The 15,768-nt window shown below is 39.7% G+C and overlaps 2 protein-coding genes across 2 annotated transcripts; both read left to right on the top strand.

The window, feature by feature from the left end:
* Positions 1-5,509: 5,509 nt before the first annotated feature.
* On the top strand, positions 5,510-6,413 carry LOC110370937 (CDGSH iron-sulfur domain-containing protein 3, mitochondrial). The gene is made up of 3 exons (XM_021326955.3): positions 5,510-5,693; positions 5,867-6,093; positions 6,172-6,413. Exons 1-3 carry the CDS (start codon positions 5,643-5,645, stop codon positions 6,302-6,304), a joined length of 411 nt encoding a protein of 136 aa, XP_021182630.1. The 5' UTR covers positions 5,510-5,642; the 3' UTR covers positions 6,305-6,413.
* Positions 6,414-8,688: 2,275 nt separating this feature from the next.
* Positions 8,689-11,638, top strand: LOC135116908 (uncharacterized). Its single transcript, XM_064034693.1, has 2 exons — positions 8,689-8,830; positions 9,184-11,638. Exon 2 carries the CDS (start codon positions 10,116-10,118, stop codon positions 11,307-11,309), a length of 1,194 nt encoding a protein of 397 aa, XP_063890763.1. The 5' UTR covers positions 8,689-8,830; positions 9,184-10,115; the 3' UTR covers positions 11,310-11,638.
* Positions 11,639-15,768: the final 4,130 nt, after the last annotated feature.

Below are 15,768 nucleotides of genomic sequence, written 5' to 3'. Positions count from 1 at the left end.
TTGCGATCATATTGCGATTCGATTTCTACTCGATTTTGACATTATTAACTTAGGAGAATCGGGCCCCTGATGAGGCTCTCGTTAGGCGGCTGGATCAAGGGACTGATTCAGAAGGCAGTACTCCTTGATACGGCGCGTATGGTGAGGAGGTTTCTGTCTCTGGGACCCTAACCACCGGTACCTTGGACCCTGAGCCCGATATCGGTGGCAACCTATTTTTATATTTAATATTAAAAAATGTAATTAATATGTTTAACAATAAATTAAATAAAAACGAACGTGCGTGGTTTTCGTACCTCTACCCTCCATATTCTTATTTAATGACAATGACATAACATAGAATGAATGAAATTGAGATTATACTCTTTCGTTCATTCGTGACTTTATAAAAAATATATTAATCAAGTCACCCGCAAAGAGTAAAGTAATATATAGGAAAAGAGAGCCCTCTTGCGTGATAATCATGCAAACCTATTTGTCAATGCGCCATCTCTCTCTAAATTGGCCCCGAACTACCTACATAGCTATAGCTATAAAAATATATTTATGCATCATATTCATAACATTTTCTATTAGGGTTAATAGCACCATGTAACTATAACATTGGTTATCGTTATAGTTACATTATGCTACTTACCCTAATAGAAAATGTCATCGTTAATATAGTAAAACGTCGAAGAAAAACAAATAATTATTATGTATTATTACTTTTATACGCGTGTACGCAGAATGCAAAAACCGCCATATTGATATTTTGTTATGATCGATGATCGGTTTTGTTAAGTTACTTGGAATACTGACACCAGGTCTTTTTAGATTAAAATTGATATTTGTGCTTTTTCAAACCGTATTTAATTTATTCGCCTATTTTATCTTTTTTTTAAGTGTCTAATATTTTCCTCATACTTTTCTCTAATTAATATTGCATCATCATCAGCCTATCGCAGTCCACTGCTGGACATAGGCCTCTCCAAGTGCACGCCACTGAGATCGATTTTCGGCTACTCGCATCCAGCTCCTGCCAGCCGTCTTGCGCAAGTCATCACTCCACCGTGCCTGAGGACGTCCTACACTACGCTTGCCGAGTCGTGGTCTCCACTCTAGAACTCGTTTACCCCAACGGTTATCGGTTCTTCGGCTAATATGGCCAGCCCACTGCCACTTCAGCTTGCTGATTCGGTGGGCTATGTCGATGACCTTGGTTCTCTGACGGATTACCTCATTTCTGATGCGATCCCTCAGAGAAATGCCAAGCATAGCCCTTTCCATAGCCCGCTGAGCGACTTTAAACTTGTGGACCAGCCGTACCGTCAGTGTCCACGTTTCGGCTCCGTAAGTCATGACAGGTAGGACGCACTGATTGAAGACTTTCGTCTTTAGGCACTGTGGGATCGACGATGTTAGGACTCGACGTAGCTTCCCAAATGCAGCCCAACCCAACTGAATTCTCCTATTCACCTCGTCCTCAAAGTTGTTTCTACCTAACTGCAATGTCTGCCCGAGGTATACATATTTCCGTACAACTTCGAGAACGGCGCCGTGTATCGCAATCGGTTCCGGTAGAACATGTTCATTGAACATGACCTTGGTTTTGTCCAAGTTCATCCGTAGGCCGATGCGTAGAGAAGATTCAGCCAGGTCGTTCAGCATTTGTTGTAGGTCCTGCAGCGTTTCTGCCATGATGACGATATCGTCAGCAAATCGCAAGTGAGAGATGTGTTCGCCATTGATGTTGATGCCACGTCCATTCCAATTCAGCGTCTTGAACATATCCTCCATTGCATTAGTGAACAGTTTCGGGGAAATAACATCCCCTTGTCTCACTCCTCGATGCAACGGTATGGGCCTAGTTTGCTGATTTTGTACTTGGACGGACATTGTAGCGGCTTCGTAGAGACATCTCATCACTTGGATGTATCGCCAATCTACTTGACAACGCTGCAGGGACTCCAGAACAGACCAGATTTCAACCGAGTCAAAGGCCTTCTCATAGTCCACAAATGCTAGACACAGGGGCTGATTATACTCTTCGGTCTTCTGTATAATCTGCCGCACTGTGTGGATGTGGTCTATGGTGCCGTATCCGCTCCGAAACCCAGCCTGCTCCGGTGGTTGGAATTCGTCGAGTCTTCGCGCAAGTCGGTTCGTGATCACTCTTGAGAACAGCTTATATACGTGGCTTAGGAGGGAAATGGGTCGATAGTTCTTCAACTGGGTTTTGTCTCCCTTTTTGAAGAACAGGACGACAACACTCCTACTCCACGCCTCTGGAGTTCTCCCTTCAAACAGGACGGCATTAAAAAGCTTCTGAAGCTCCCCCAGTACGGGCTTTCCTCCTGCTTTTAATAGCTCTGTTGTAATGCCATCCTCGCCAGGGCTTTTCCATTTTGAGCTGTCTCAGAGCGATCTCGATTTCGCCACTGCTGACTTCTGGCAGGTCTTCGGTGAAATGGCGCGTTAATGTGGCTCTAGAATCCTCATTTCCGGGATCAGGTCGAGATGCATGCGATGCGTATAACCGGCCATAGAAATTTTCCACTTCCGAAAGGACTGCCGGCACCGAAGAAACGACTTCTCCACTTGTTGTGGTCAGCTTCGTCAAGTGGCTTCTTCCAAGAGATTGTACGAACACCTTTGACCCCGATTCAGCTCAATTGCTCTTTCAATGTCAAGAGTATTGGAGCACCGGAGGTCGCGTCGTACGTGCTTGTTGATCTCTTGGTTTAGAGCCCGCTTAGCTGACGAAGTGACAGGTGGGTTTTCACGTCGTCTCTTCATAAGCCCTAATGTCTCTTCCGAAAGCTTTGATTTCTTGCCCTTACGCTGCATGTTACAGAATCTCGAACCTTCCTCCCTGAGGATCCGAACCACATTTTCGTGGTTCTGGTTAACGTCTGTTGTGGTTTCCACGGCGGCAAATCGGTTCTCCAAATTTGACTGGAGCGTTTCAGATCCTGTCATGGTTTGGAGCAGTGTTGGTCGGAGCCTGGCCTTCATCAGACGGAAACGTTCAGCCTTGAAGTTGATATTCAGAGAGCCTCGGACAAGTCGGTGATCGCTACCGGTATTAAACCTATTGATCACGGAGACGTCTCTGAATATGTGCTTCTTGTTCGTCATGATGAAGTCAATCTCATTTTAGTCATAGTGTCGGGGCTTTGCCACGTCCACTTCCTTTGGGGCTGCTTTTGAAAAAGAGTTCATCAAAAAGAGCCCCTCACGTTCGAGGAAGTTGACGAGCATTTGCCCCCTATGATTCCTGCTTCCAAATCCATGGGATCCTACTGCCGATTCGCCGCAAATCTGTACTCCCACTTTAGCGTTAAAGTCCCCCATGACAACGGTGTAATGGGTCTTTGTAGTGAAGTGGAGGGCCCTTGATATATCATCAAACATATCCTCCACTTCATCGTCTGAATGTGTCGAGGTCGGTGCGTACACTTGCACTACCTTGAGGCTATACCTGTCGGTGAGCTTTAAGATAAGGTACGCTACCCTGTTCGACACACTAGACACCTCCACAACGTTATCAGCTAGGGACTTATTAACCAGAAACCCAACGCCACCTTGGGATTGTTGGTCTCCCTCTCGGAAGTACATTAGGTGACCTGATTCGAGGGTTATGGTGTCCTCCCCCTCTCTTCGAACTTCACATAACCCTAATATGTGCCACCTAATCTTCCCAAGTTCCACCTCGAGTTGCGCCAGATGCGAGTCAAGCCGTAGCGTGCGGCCGTTGTACGTCGCCAGAGTCAGTTTTGTTTGGTGGCCTCCCGTAACCCGGAGATTCTTCGCACCCTCTGCCCCGCCGTAACCACGGTCGCCACCATGACCGGGAATAGCGGGACTGCCGGGAACTAGGGGCCGTGGCTTTTTTGTGCTGCTCATAGAGGTATTTAGCCTACTGCTATCACGCTGGCCAGACGGGTTGATAGAGGGTTTTTTCCGAGTTTTCCTTCTCTTGCACTGGTGTTTGGTGCATTTTATACTCCATTAGTCGACTTTTACGACACCCACTGGAAGAAGGGGTAGCGACATATGTATTCTTAAGCCGTCGCTACTTAATATTGCATAAATAATTTTATATTGACAAACAAAAACGATTATAGTGTAGTGCCATCTGTTGGTAATTTAAAGTATCTTTTAGATAGTAAATAGTTTCCGGGCCAAATAAAAGGTGGCGACTCTTCATTCACTTAGCTGTCAAAATGTACGGAGTGTCTCCCCCCTGGACCGCACTAGGCACACAATCTAGACACACGGCAGTGTGTCCGCCAAGTTCGAGCAAAAACAAGCGACACACCGGCCGTGGGTTATATTACACGAACCATTTCGTTCCAAATTCGACCCCCCTATAACTCAAAATTAATTTTATTTACGCATATCAAATTTTATATCTATCCACGGAAGCAAGAGCTAAAAGGTAAACAAAGAATAACTGTTTTTCAAGATGGCGGTATAACCCGACCGATGACAAAACGTCACATTTTTGTGTAAAATGTTCGCAGTATCTGTGATTTTGTCATCGGTCGGGTGTCATTCTTTGTTTACCTTTTAGTTCTTGCTTCCGTGGATAGAGTATAGTATCTGTTGAGTATCTAAAATACAAAATTTCATTAATATACCGATTGTAGGTCTTGAGATATTGACGTCAGAAAATCGCTATTTTTACTATACACTCACTGGACACTGACTCACTCATCAAAAACCTAGACCACTTCCAATGGTCGTATTGACTTGAAATTTGGCATGGAGGTAGGTCTTTATGTTAAGGTAAAGGAAAAAATCTGAAAATGGCCAAGTGTGAGTCAGTTTCAAAATGTGCATGTTTTAATAGAAAATTATATACATGATTCATTGCGTTTAGTAGGTTTATAACAAGGTGTGTGAAAACTTGCCAAGTAACATCATTAAAAAGTAACTATTTTTAACTGAGGTATGTGTATGGAACTTGGTACTTATTCAGATCTCACTTCTTTTATAGGCGAAGCATTCCCATATTATCGAACTTGGCAGCCTTTCACATTTTTGTTTTGGGTGGGATACTATTATACCTACCGCCCGTCAGTCAGACTTTGTCACTTTTGTCAGTTGTCACCACAGGCCACAGGTTGTCACGTTGTCAGTCTGGTATGTCCATTGGGTATGTCTATCATATTCATATAGATCATAATAGAATGCTACTAATATTTCCTTTTTTTTTAATATATATTTTTTACTAATATTACTTATTACTAATATTATAAATATATGAAAGTTTGTGAGAATGTATGGACCGATTTAGTTGAAATTTGGTATGTAGATAGGTGATACTCGTCGATATATAGAATATATGTCAATGGTGATACTCTGGATTAACACAATATAGGCTACTTTTTGTCAACACACCACACCACGCGGGCGATGCCGGGAGAGCGGAAGCTAGTGTAAAAATAATTTTTTGAACGCATTGACTAGTTAGTAGTATCCATAGACTCATAGAGTATAGATAGTATTATAATCATATTATAATATAATTATATAGACTACATACATACCTACCTATAACACATATAACATCGTATTAATCGGGAGCCGAGTCACAGTAAATTGAAAGATTACTTTTAAAATAAAATTACATTTTATTGAAGAGTCCTTTAACAATGTTTATTAGGAAATCTACTCAAATTTTACTTACGAAGTCTCTAAGAACGGTAAGTTCATAGTACCCAAGACATGTATCTGTAATTCATTTTGTTTTGATTGGGAACTTCTTAAAAGTATTTAAAATGTAACTTTACTGAGTCTAATATAACAATTAAACTAGATGATTGACTTGTAGAAGTATAACCCAAACCTGCATTTGAAACGTAACCTATATTTTTAGGTCAACTATGCCACCAAAAGTTCTAAGCCAGAGATCCCAAAGAATCCTTTAGCTTCAGTGTACTCAGCGACCAACCAAAAAGATAATGGTGTTGTATATGATAAGAAACCTTTTAAGCTAACCCTTGAGGCGGGGAAAACATACCACTGGTGCCTGTGTGGCCGATCCAAGGCACAGCCACTGTGTGATGGTACACATAAGGATATCTACCTCAAAATAACACAGAGGTAAGTTGTGTGTGGGTTGAAGTACTACTAACTACTATTCTGGAGTACATTAGTAACTAAAATGATAAATATTTTCAGGCCTGTCAGATTCACAGTGGAAAAAACCAAGGACTATTGGCTGTGTAACTGTAAGCAAACGAAAAATAGACCATTCTGTGATGGAGCACACAAACAGAAAGATGTTCAAGAGGCTACGACTGTCAGACTGTGAATAGAATGCAGGACACATGGCTCTGAGTGTTGTGGAACTAGTTGCATTATATTAAATACTTGTGTAGTTTTAGGGAGTAATTGTAAATAAATTAATAATTGAAAACCAATTTTGTACTACAATTTTGTTAAACATAAGCTTCTGCCACCAGTTTCATCCACTTCTCGATGGAAGTACTTTGCTCATTAGCAGAATTTTGTAGAATTTCAAGATTTTTCAAAATGTCAAATTTGTATAGGAGACGAGGTGTGATCGGCACTGCTAACATTAAATTGGTTTTGTCGCAGTCCAAAGTACTGAGACTTCTCTAAATTGTGTTTATTTATGAAAAAGGGATATTTTAAACCGTGTGGGTACAATATCTAAACAATAGAACACTTTACACAAAAATAATAGGGGTTAAAGTATGAAATTGCCGATTTGTACTGAAAACCTAAATTGTATTTTTTTAAAATTTTTAACAAACTTATTTAATCAAAATAGTTGCCATTATTATCTATACATTGCGGTCATCTAATAAGAAGGTCATTTATGCCTTTACGATAGAACTCTGAGGATCTAGACTGCACAAACAGTGTGAAAGAATTTTGTTCTGCCTCCTGGGAAGAAACTTCTTGTGACGTAGATAATTGTCCAAATCACAAAAAAAATGGTCGTCCGTTAGAGCAAGGTCTGGCGAATATGGAGGAAGACGAATAGTTTCCAACTGCAGTTCCTGAAGAGTTAAAACGGTTTATTTTGCTGTATGAGGCCTCGCGTTGTCATGGAGCAATAGCGGTGAAGGTCGATTCATGAGTCGTGGCTGTTTTACTGCTAATTTTTTCAACATTATTCGGTGTTCGGCTGGGTATCTGGGTAGTTTGACTAGGATCGGCGTTCACCGTCTCTCTTAATTTCTCGTTAATCACCTGTCAGGCGGTCTTTCTCATGGCTCGTTCTTCAAGTCGAAGTTTCCACCACGAAAGCGTTTAATCCAAAATCGCACGGCGCGTTCTTTAGCAGACACCTCTTCAAATGCAGCATTGATATTGCGGGCTGTTTCTGCCGTTCAATCCCGCGTCGGAACTCATATTCAAAAATTACTCAAATTTTCGCAGTATCTATCTTTCTTGTTTAAGTTGAATAACAAAAACAATTGAACATCGATAATCAAATGTTTCACATTTTTTAAAAGAAGAACATCACAGAAACCACGTGAAAAAAGTTCCATTCGAAAACCTCAAACCATGAAGACTCTATGGCAATTCAAAAACCTACTAGAATAAAACGGCAATTTCATACTTTAACCCCTAATACCATAGACCATTTAGAGACCATTTAGAGCAGGTGCAAATTTGATCAAAGACCCATTGTTTTAAAAAAATGTTTTGATGTAAAAGAAGGGTCCATTAATCATTAATTAAATCTGCATTATCAGCTTTCTGAAAATCACATCAGAATCTTTTCAAAACGCCGACGAACTTTCTACCAAGAATTAGTCCAAAGCAAGGTTTAACCAGTTTCTTAGCATTTATCCAAGATTCAAATTTAGAATACACTCTCACGCATGCTTGGCTAACCCTTTTGATGCTAGTAACACCCTTCAGTCATGTAAAATCCTTAAAACCAAGATTTCGCTTAAGTGCCCGCTTTTTTTGCAAAAGAGTGTATAATAAAGCATCAAAGATTGTTTCTCTTCCTGAACTAAATATCGGAAAAAAGTGAACAGTAAAGCATTATTTTGATTTTTTGTAATTGACTACGTTAGATAAAGATTAGTAAAGAGAAAAGGACTAGATATACGGTCTGAAATGGAATTCATTGGCAATATTTTTACCACGTGTTCTACTGATGATTGATTTATCATTTAGGCGTTTTTACGGCCCAAGTACATAATCTTTATTCACTCAAAAGTTCGTCTACCGCGCAACGGTGTAAAGTACGCGCGCGCGCTCCGTTATTGTTCGTAGTGATCGACAATGTCGTCGTCTAATTCGACAAATATTCAAATTCAAATTCAAATCTTTATTTGCGTTCCATATGTAATACAGGTGGTATTTTTATAAAGTTTAAACAATATATTTGAAACAATATGGACCCGGTAGGGCACAGCATAAAGAGGTAGGAGAGGTTTGCAGTACTTATAATTATTACCTAGTTTAGTTTTATTAAATCTATACTTATTACTAAATAAAAATAAAACTGAAATATATTTACATGTTATATTCTTATCTTGTGTGTGTGTGTGTGTGTGTGTGTGTGTTTGTTGTGTATGTGTGTGTGCGTGAGAGCCTGTATGTACTTACTTATTATTTTTTTATTGACTTATCGTCCATGTAGGGTAGGGTGGTAGCCAATGAACCGCGTGTACACTATGAACCATAGTACCTACCGGCCATACCTAACGTTGCTAGCTCGCGCAAAAATTATGTCGAGACTCCCTTGCCACGTCAAGAAGTTTGGTCTATTCGCCGTGGGTCTGTCGCGATATACTCACCTGTGAGCCGCATCTTAGTCTTCTACTCAAGCAAAAACGACAAAAAAAAGGTGAGTTTCTTTTTGTTGTTACTTTGATAATTTAACTCTTACTTAACTATGTGTGAATTGTATGTGTAATGTAGATCATTAGGCTTATCTGAGACTATTTTTTGGAATTAATTCTCAACGGTTTTTGTATAAAACGTGACCTAACATTTCCTAAGAGGGGGTGGGTACGCTGTGAGCCATTTATCCTGGGTAAGCAATGAACCACGGTTCATTGTGTATTGTGTACCACATCTTAGTGCTTTGTATGATATATGATGAGGTGGGCAGTATTATTAGACAGTTAACCTTTAAGTGTTAACACTTACTACTACTGTGAGTACCTATAATTAATTACCATTATTCGTTTATTTCAGCATGGGGCGAAACACGGTAGGGAGGAAAGCACGTAAAAAAGGGTATCACACCGCGGAAGCTACAGAAAGAGGTATAGAAAAAACACTTGTCGGGATTAAGCATTCGAAAAGCAGCAAAAACTGCAACCTTCTCTATCCAGTATTGCGACAGACGAAGTGTTTGTGCGAAGATATGTCACAAACAAAGTACAGGAACAATCCGTCTTGTAGACTAGAGCCCCATTATGATGCAAGTAAATTTCTTACTGCCCAACATGAAGACAGCATAAAGAAATGTTGATGGTTACAATTTGTGATTTGGACAATAAAAAAACATAAGTCTGAATGTGATAAAAACACGTCGACTTTATAATGCTAAGAGCATTTTAATTAATATAAATATACAAGTACAACATGTTTTTTCTTTTTTCCCGGAAAGAGTTTGTGCGTAACTTTTAAGATGTTCATAATTATTGTTAAAAATTAAGTTTTAAGGCTGATTTGTTGGTTCTTATACGTATGTATAACCCGAAACTTAATAATTATAAAAAGTTATAAATAGTGTATTTATTTTTCTTTAAAACAAATAATAATGTTTTTTTTTTATATTATCGTGATTCATTGTGTACCACATGGTTCATTTAGTACCACCCCCCCGGTTCTTTGTGTACCCCTAGGAGTACGCTATGAACCATTTCTCATGTTTTAAAAAAACATGTATAAATTAGGCAACAGCAAATGTTTTCCACTTATTTCAACACAATTTGGCAGCTTATTAAATAACCTATCATTTGAGACAAAAATATTTTCTTAGACTGTAAAAACGAGCGCGCTAGAGATCTCCAAACTTTTGGTGGTTCAATGGCTACCACCCTACCCTACTCTAAAATACTGTAAAATGTGTTCATTGTAATATAGTAATTAATGAGGTGTTAGCGTTCATTCAATCTAAAATGGACGTGATGGATGAAGAAAGCATGATACGTCTGTGTGCTACGTCATTCTTGGAAAAAGAAATAGCTGCGGCCAAGAATTTGTTATTTGATTCGATCTCAGCGGTTAAGAAAACTACGCGAAAAGGTGACGGCAAAAGCCAACGTAACCTTGAAGATATAATAAGTACATTAAAGAGAGTAGAACCTGATCAAATTCCAATTTTTGTGGCGAGAGAATTGCACCGTTTACCCCCAGTTACGTTCGATCATATCGACGCAACGAGACTGCTTAAGGACATTATTCTGATGCAAAACGAAATACAAACCCTTAAGCGTGATTGTGCTACTATGGAACAACTAAATCAGTTACGTATGGATCTTAATAATATCAAGCAAACATCAATCGTTAACAACTTCGATTGCAATATTAATAAAAAGAGAGGAGGGTATCGGAATATTGATATTTCTGGAGGTGAGCTTGACAGTGGGCCCGTAGGGCTAATATTGAATTATGATACCGGTAAAACACAGGAATCAACGGGATGCTTATTGCAATCATCCACAATATCTAAAGTTGGCGATGATAACTGTACACATAAAGATGATGTTGACGGGATGGGACATAATTCGAGTGTCGTACAGCAAAGTGAACACATTTCCGATCCACAACAGCTGAGCTCGAGCGATGAATCATCGTCGCCTGCGCCGCCGCCGATGCAGCGACAAGTTAATGATTGTATTACCGTGTCCCCGAATAGTGGAATAACGATGGCCGAGGTTTTGCGCCGAAACAATGGAATGCAATCTAACAAACCGGATAACAATAATGAGTGGAGAGTGGTTCAGAGACATAAAAGGAAGAATTATTTTAGTGGAAAAGTTGGTAATGCCTCAAAAGATACTGAATTAAATTTTAAGGCAGCGGAGAAAAGATTACCTATTTATATAACAAATGTTCATAAAGAGACCTCAATGGATGATATTATCACTTATATTCTGAAGAAAACTGGAGAAAAAGTGAATCTGACTAAATTGTCTATCAAGAACGAAAATAAATATAATGCTTATAAATTTTTTGTACCGAGTTATACGTTACATCTGTTCTTAAATGAATCTATGTGGCCTAAAGGGATAGTTTTTCGTCGGTTTGTACATTATCAGTACCGAACTGAGGATAAGCGCCCTGACACGATTTATAATAATAATAAATAAATGGACGACATACAACATAGTAAAATTAAAAGTAAAATTATGTCATTTAATTGTAAAGGCCTTAAGAGGTCAATAGAATGTGTGAGGTCTTTCTGTGGCAAAGCAGATATAATAACATTGCAAGAGACATGGCTACTTCCACATGATATACCACTACTGGGGACAATAAGTGAGGAATATGCGTACTTTGGAAAATCTTCGGTGGATACTTCTGCAGGATGTCTGAAAGGAAGACCTTATGGCGGATTAGCAATATTATGGAGAAAAAGTGCTTTTGTATCTGTTACTCCCGTGGACTGTAATAGTGATCGGTTAGCGGCATGTAAGGTAGTGGTGAATAACGAATGCACGGTATTAATATTCTGTATATATATGCCTGTTGAGTCACGTGATAATCTTATCGAGTTCACGGAATGCTTGAGCGAAATAAGTGCAATAGTGGAAAGCAGTGGTATCGAGTCGGTGCTCGTGCTTGGTGATTTTAATGCCCACCCGGGTGGCCTTTTCTTCAGTGAACTAACAAACTTTTGTAGTGAGCAAAGATGGGTGTGTGCGGACACGGAGCGCCTCGGTCTTAGTGCAGGTGACTATACTTTTATAAGTGACGCTCATGGTTCTTGTAGGTGGCTTGATCATTGCATTAGTACTGAAATGGGTTATAAAATTATATCTAACATAAAAATACATTATGATGTTTTCTGGTCAGATCATTTTCCTGTAGAAATAGAGTGTAATTATAATATTGTAAGGCATAAAAAAGTCACTTCAAATTATATCACAAACAAAATAATTTGGGGATATAGGACGCCAGCACAGGTCCAAAAGTACCATGACATCTGTAATAATGTTTTAAAAGATTGATTTTCCGAATGAATTCCAACAGTGCGCTGATAAACATTGTAATAATGTAGAACACCATGAAATCTAAGGGCCGCCGTACACGGACTGCTCGAGCAGTTAGCGGCTGAGTGAAATACACGGACCGCTCGAGCGGTCGGCGTCGACTGCTTGAGCTGTCGGTTGTTGACTGCTCGAGCTACGACCCAACTGCTCGAGCAGTCAAATGAGAAAACAGACGCCGCGAGGCCGCAAAGGGCGGGGGGGAGAGGGAAGTCGGAGAGCTGCCGACTGCTCTAGCGCAGTCAACGGCTCGAGCAGTCGGTGTATGCTTCGCAACCGCTCGCGAGCGGTCGACGGCACGATGGAATTCCATCATGCAGTTGACGGCTTGAAGCGGTCGCGACTGCTCGAGCAGTCGTGTGTACGGCAGCGAATGAATGACTATAGTTCACTGCGCGGTCGCGGCTTTAAGCAGTCGGTCTCAACTGCTTGAAGCAGTCCGTGTACGGCGGCTCTTAGATAAAATGTATACTAGTATTATAACAACGCTGCAGGAGGCTAGTATGGAAAGTTATGATATTGTTGTGCATCGTAAATATAATGGTAAAAAACCCGTGTCTGGCTGGAACAAGCATGTAAAGGAAGCACACGAAGAGGCTAAAACTAGTTATTTAAATTGGGTGTGGCATGGTAAGCCGTCTTCTGGCCGTGTTTACGATGCCATGTGTATAAGTAGGAAAATTTTAAATCTCGCCTTAAGTGGTGTCAAGACCATGCCGAGCAAATTAAAATGGACATATTAGCATCACATTGTAAAGAACATGATTTCAAAAAATTCTGGCAGTGTACAAATAAAATGAATTTAAAACAGAATCTCGCTGAATGTGTTAACGCTGAAAGAGATCCTAATAAGATAGCTAATATATTTAAAGATCACTTTAAGGTAAGCTCTCGTGTGTCTCCTGACTCTCTGGAATTGACAAAACGCTATCAGCCAGATATAGATACTGATACCATTATGCAAGTAAAAACAAAAGATGTTAAGAGTATTATTGACAACATGACTCGAGGTAAATCGCCTGGGCATGACAGCCTGAGTGTTGAACATCTTCGGCATGCGGGATGCCATTTGCCAAGGGTTTTAGCCATGTTTTTCTCCCTATGTGTTAGTCACAGGTATCTTCCACGGGACCTCATGAGAACAATAGTGGTACCTATAGTTAAATGTAAAACCGCAGATATAGGTGATAAGAGTAATTATCGTCCCATCTCTCTGGCTACGATCCTAGCTAAAGTACTGGATAATATTATTAATATACATTTAAGAAAGACGATAAATCTACATCACGCGCAATTCGGCTTCCAACCGGGCTTATCAACTGAGAGTGCCATTCTTTGCTTGAAGCACACGGTTAGGTATTATTTGGATCGTAGGACACCAGTTTACGCTTGCTTTTTAGATTTGTCCAAAGCGTTTGATCTAGTTTGTTATGGGGTCCTGTGGGATAAACTGCGTGAACAAAATGTACCTACAGAACTTGTGGAGATATTAAAATTCTGGTATGGTATAGATAGTTCAACTCAGATTTGCGCGCGGCCCTATGTGTGCGTCGGCTTGTAAATATACTACTTTCATTTGTGTGACAGTGACGTCGTCCGAGCATGACGTGTTCTTATCGCTTTTTGTTATGGGTACAGTCGTTTACGAAAATACTAGTTATTCACGACTCAAAGCTTTTTATTATTAAATATAGTTTTTCATTATTTTCTCATACGTCTTTTCAAATTGACATTGACAGTATCTAAGAAATAAATAAGGTGAAATATCTAAGATGAATTAAATACTCCTTACATATTTTCAGGCTGGGGGTACGCGGACAATAAATAAAAGTGTGGACTAAGAATGTAAAAAGAGGTATAATCTAGTATAATAATGTAAACAAAATGTGTGGGGAATTAAAATAAATTAAATTGCTTCGCATAATGTCGACCAAAATAAGACGGAAATAATGAAACTCATAAATGAACGTTTAAGTCAAATTGATGAAGGAATGTGGGGTAATACTTGTCGACTTGTACAAAAGAAAAAAGAAGAATACTATAGACATTTTGACATGGAGTCAGAATTTATAATTCATCTTGGAGAGTAGCGAATCCGAAAATTCATCATTTGATTTTTCAAGTAGCGATTCATAATCATTAAAAATAAATAAACATTAAATTACGTAATAACTGTTTTTCTTTAAACACCACACACTCCCATATAACCCCTAAATAACTGTATTGTACCCGACTGTACTTCTTGTCACGCACACAAAGTCACTGTATATGTACAAGGGTTACCCACACATAAGGCCGCGCGCACGACTGAGTTGAACTTATTATAATCAATTAAATGCTGTGAAATGGGCAAATTGCTTATCTGAAGAGTACAGACTGGAGTGTGGTGTGAGGCAAGGGGATTTCCTCACCCACTCTTTCAATATTTACATGGACGACCTGATTGGTGAGCTCAGCAGCATGCATGCGGGCTGTCACATTGATGGTGTGGCTGTAAATAATATAAGTTATGCCGATGACATGGTGCTGCTGAGCCCATCAATTGGGGCTCTCCGCAACCTATTAAAAGTCTGTGAGCGGTATGCCGAGTGTCATGGCCTCATGTACAATGTGACCAAGAGTGAGTGTATATTTTTCGGCCTAGGTGATAAAACCTTGCATGAACCTCCACCTATTTGTCTCAATGGTTCTCCTCTTACTCGAGTGAACAAATTTAAATATCTTGGGCATATTGTCACCGATGACCTTAAGGACAATGAAGATATCGAACGTGAGCGCAGGGCGCTGGCTGTCCGGGGGAACATGTTGGCTCGCAGGTTTGCTCGTTGTACGGTGCAAGTCAAGTTAGCGCTATTTAAAGCTTATTGTCAATCGTTTTACACCAGCAGCCTGTGGGTCAATTATACTCAAAGGGCATACAGCGCTCTGCGCGTACAATATAATAATGTACTCAGGATGTTGTTGAGATTGCCGCGGTTCTGTAGTGCGTCCTCGATGTTTGCCGAAGCACGCAAAGATGATTTCTATGCATTAAGACGCAAGCGTGTGGCATCGATGCTGGCCAGAGTGCGCGGTAGTAGCAACGACATCTTGAAAATAGTGGCAAGTAAATATCAGTGTCCGATACACTCGCTCTGGGTGAAAATAGTAGTTGGGACAGTAAAATAAATTGACATGTTTAAAGTACCTACTAACATAGTTTATAAGTCTATTGTTACTAACCATTATGGATCTATGTTATCGGATTAAATAAATTAAATAAATAAATAAAAGACAGATACATTATTTACTATAAATATTAATTATATATTTACTATAAAACTGCTATTACGATCATATTGCGATTCGATTTCTATTCGAGTTGACATTATTAACTTAGGAGAATCATTCATCGATTGACATTTGATTGGTGTGCGATTGGTCTGCTATTTTGGTGATTTTGGTCTATACGGTAGTTTGCTGTACAATCATTTTGCAATCGTAAATCATTTGCAGACAAAATGATTCATTATTGAATGACAGAAAAGGATAAAAACGTTTATTTCAAAGAAAAAATAGC

Source organism: Helicoverpa armigera, chromosome 5 (assembly GCF_030705265.1).
Source record: "Helicoverpa armigera isolate CAAS_96S chromosome 5, ASM3070526v1, whole genome shotgun sequence".
Lineage (NCBI taxonomy): Eukaryota > Metazoa > Arthropoda > Insecta > Lepidoptera > Noctuidae > Helicoverpa > Helicoverpa armigera.
Note: the sequence above shows the minus strand (reverse complement) of the source record. Positions and strands in the feature narration are given on the sequence as shown.

Bases quoted from the DNA above. Each gene is read 5' to 3' on its own strand.
- LOC110370937 (XM_021326955.3), top strand. From the start codon at position 5,643: ATGTTTATTAGGAAATCTACTCAAATTTTACTTACGAAGTCTCTAAGA. The intron at 5,694-5,866 runs GTAAGTTCATAG...CTATATTTTTAG, and splicing joins TTACGAAGTCTCTAAGAACG to GTCAACTATGCCACCAAAAG. The intron at 6,094-6,171 runs GTAAGTTGTGTG...AAATATTTTCAG, and splicing joins TACCTCAAAATAACACAGAG to GCCTGTCAGATTCACAGTGG.
- LOC135116908 (XM_064034693.1), top strand. From the start codon at position 10,116: ATGGACGTGATGGATGAAGAAAGCATGATACGTCTGTGTGCTACGTCA.